Consider the following 3589-nt stretch of genomic DNA (forward strand, 5'->3'; position numbering starts at 1 on the left):
GCGGCATTCCACAACATGGGTGCACTCACATACATGTAGGCAATACACTCATACACATAAAATAAAAATAATAAATAAAAATTTTTTTAATTAAAATAGCATTGATGGAAATAAAATAAGCACAGCTTCCAGTTTCAAGAGTTATTCATGTGCATTTTCTGTTTCCAGTTGATACATGTGGAATCCATGCCAGCCCTCTCAAACAGCTGAAATACAAGCAAACCTCTTTTAAGACCCGGTTGAACAGCAAGCCTCCACACCTATGCCCAGACGCTCTGAGCATCTTTAGTCTTAAAGGGGCAGAGTAGGGGGCTTCAGTGGTTCATATAAGAAGATTCAGAAACAAAAGGAAAAGTTAAAAACAGCAATTGAGACCACTGTATAAAATATATACTCCGCAGACAGCCTTCAGTTCTCCTGACGATCAGCAGGAATTATTCAATAAGCGCAATTCCTCAGGAAAAGGCTTCAGCACTTCTGGCTGTGAACTCAACACTTGTCAGATAGCAGGTGCTCACTGTTGGGTGAATTGGAAGTGATGCAAGAGGTTTAGCTGTTTGGAAGCTATTTATGAAATCTAAGATGTGGCCACCTCAGTTGGATGTGGAGACCGCCTCCCATTGCATTTCAATATGAGCTTGAAGGTCAGACTTGTGCTAGTGGAGCAACTGTCATCAACCCAGACTTGGAATGTCAAGACTTCCTGGACAGACCATTGGAATAGTGTAGCGCAGCCAGGCAACATTGGGAAAAGCGAGGAAAAGACTTAAGTGACAGCGCTGTAAGGACCTGTGACCCGGAGAGGAAGGTAGAGGAAGTTTAGGTGCCAGAGCAGAGGGTATGAGGCTGGGACAGAAGAGGGTCGGTCCAGATCACCGAACTGGGGATGATGAAGAGCTAGCATATACCTGAGCGCTCTCTGTATGTTAAATCCTCCTTCTAACAGACCTATGCGGTAAGTACTATTATCACTTGCTTTATTCCCAAGTGGGGAAACTACATGGAGGTTGGTAGAATAAGAAACTGAAATTTAAAACCAGAATCCAAACCCGCATCGCCTGCTCTCGGATCCCTGTGCCATGGGCAGAAGAGTTTGGGTGAGTCCCCCAGGGACGTTTTGGTGCTGCAGGAATGTGCTGCCCCCTGGTGACAGCTCGCCGCTCCGCGCAGAGGTCCCCTGGGTCCCTACCGACACCAGAAGGAGGAGTTTGGAGCCTGAACCCACGAAATTGGGCAGGGCCAGGCGCAGGGCGCTCCGGCTTCGCTCTGGCCACCTTCATCCGGGTCCTTGCTGCGTCTTAAGGACCCGGGGGAACATGGCGGCGCCCTGGTGGCGGGTCGCGTTGTCGGGGAGTCGAAGCTGGCGGGGCTTCACCACCTCGGGTGAGTGGTTTGAGGCTGGGGAACTCTAACCCGCTCCTGCGGCCCTGCCGGAGTCGGCGTGACAGCCCGCTCTCTGCCCGCAGCCGCCCGCAGCCGCCGGACTCCCCCTCTCGGGCCCATGCCCAACCAGGACATCGACGTGAGCAACCTGGATCGGCTGGAGAAGTACCGGAGCTTCGAGCGCTACCGGCGCCGGGCGGAGCAGGAGGCACTGGCCCCGCACTGGTGGCGAACCTACAGGGAACACTTCGTGGAGGAGACAGGTGCTGGGGCGACCCGGGCAGGGCTTGGCTGGGAGCAGCCCGGCTGGCGAGCGAGCCTCGGCCCCCGTGTGCTCCGAGGACGTGGAGGGCCCGCGGCACTCCTGAGGGGTCCTGCCAGCTCTCGCAGCTTTTGGTCCATCTGCTTGCAAAGTTCCTTCCCCAAACTAGGAGTTCCTGAACTTCTTCCTGACCACCTGCCCCCATTTCGTGTTGGGACGCCCCTCTATGCACCTAAAATACTCTGCATTGTAGTCAGCGCCCTGTGGACAGGATCCGGTCTGTCTTGCCCACTATTGGATCCTTGCACCTGCACAGTGCCTGGCACTAAGTGTGCAGTAAGTTGCTAAGACCTCTGGGTAAGGTGACTCAGGGACCCAGCCTTAAGGCACTTATGATTTTATTTTTTGAGGCGAAGTCTTGCAGGGTAGCCCAGGCTGACCTAGAGTGAACTATGTATCTCAGACCGGCCTTAGGCTTGCAGTAATCCTCGTGATAGCTTGGATTACTGGCATTCCCACGTACTCAAGGCTAACATATATCCTTTTAAAAAAAATATTTATTTTTATGTGCATGTGAAAGAGAGAAAATGAATGCTTATATGTGTGTGGGTGCCCATGGAGGCCAGAAGAGGGCATCGGATCCCTTGGGGCTGGAGTGAGGCATTTGTGAGCTCACCCTGCCCCCCACGCCCCTTCCCCCAGTGCTGGGGATCCAACAACCAGTGTTCTTAACCACTGAGCCATCTCTCCAGCCCAACATTCACCTACCCCCCCCTTTTTGAGACAGGGTCTCCCAGTAGCCCCAGCTGGCCTGGAACTCACTATGTAGACCAGGCTGGACTTGAACTCACAGAGATCCATCTACCTCTGCCTCCTGAGTGCCACCATGCCCAGCACCTATATCCTTTTTGAATGCATGTATAGAGGCAATTTTGTTTTTGTTTTCATTATTTTTTTTATTTTTATTTTATGTGTATGAGTGTATTGCCTGTGTGTATGTGAGTGCACCTGTGTCGTGCAGTGCCGCAGAGGTCAGAAGAGGGCTTTGGATTCCCCTGGAACTGGAGTTAAAGACAGTTCATAGCCACCATGTGGGTGCTGGGAATTGAACCCAGGTCCTCTGCAAGAGCAGTCAGTGTTCTTAACCGTTGAGCCATCTCTCCAGCCCCCTTCATTATTTTTTTATGTGTATGAGTGTACGGGATGTATGCAGTGCCCGTAGAGGTCAGAAGAGGGCACTGGCTCCCCTGGAACTGGAGTTAGGATACTTTGTTCCGGCCCAGCCTCTTTCTTTCCTTCTGTGCTGCTAGTGCTGCCGCAAACATGGTGAAAACCTGCCGAACTTTCTGCAAGAAATGTGGCAAGCACCAGCCCCACAAAGTGACACAGTACAAGGGCAAGGATTCCCTGTATGTCCAGGGAAAGCAACGTTGTGACAGGAAACAGTGCCCACGGTGGGCATACTAAGCCTATTTTCCGCAAAAGGATAAAACTACAAAGAAGATTGTGTTGAGGCATGAGTGTGTGGAGCCCAACTGCAGACCTAAGAGAATTCTGGCTATTAAGAGGTACAAGCATTCTGAAGTTGGAGAAGACAAGAAAAAGGGCCAAGTGATCCAGTTCTAAGCTCATTTTGTAGTGAAGACAATAAACATGAGTTACTTAAAAAAAAGAAAAAGAAAAAAAGAATGGTTGTTGGCTACCATGTGGGTGCTGGGAACTGAACCTGGGTCCTCTGGAAGAACAGCCAGTGCTCTTAACTGCTGAACCATCTCTCCAGCCCTGGAAAGCTTTTTTTATTGCTGTTGTTCTTGTTTGTCCTGGGGAGTCAAACTCAGGGTCTAATAATGCATGTTAGGCAAGAGCTGTCCTTCTGAGCTACATCCTCAGCATTTAGAAGCAATTTCTGTGGTTGTTTTAAGGGCACAAGCATTGGAATCTGCA

At 50.7% G+C, this 3589-nt stretch overlaps 1 protein-coding gene and 1 pseudogene across 1 annotated transcript in view; both read left to right on the forward strand.

Moving 5' to 3' along the window:
* Nucleotides 1–1238: 1238 nt before the first annotated feature.
* Mrpl38 (mitochondrial ribosomal protein L38) overlaps nt 1239–3589 on the forward strand; it is a 6569-nt gene continuing 4218 nt past the window's right edge. Inside the window, exons 1-2 of the mRNA XM_008831371.3 lie at nt 1239–1383; nt 1467–1646. Of these exons, the coding sequence (XP_008829593.1) occupies nt 1317–1383; nt 1467–1646 (247 nt within the window). The 5' untranslated portion in view covers nt 1239–1316. The remainder of the gene's footprint in view (nt 1384–1466; nt 1647–3589) is intronic.
* LOC103732708 lies at nt 2839–3427 on the forward strand (annotated as a pseudogene).

Source organism: Nannospalax galili, unplaced genomic scaffold (assembly GCF_000622305.1).
Source record: "Nannospalax galili isolate Female #2095 unplaced genomic scaffold, S.galili_v1.0 scaffold634, whole genome shotgun sequence".
NCBI lineage: Eukaryota > Metazoa > Chordata > Mammalia > Rodentia > Spalacidae > Nannospalax > Nannospalax galili.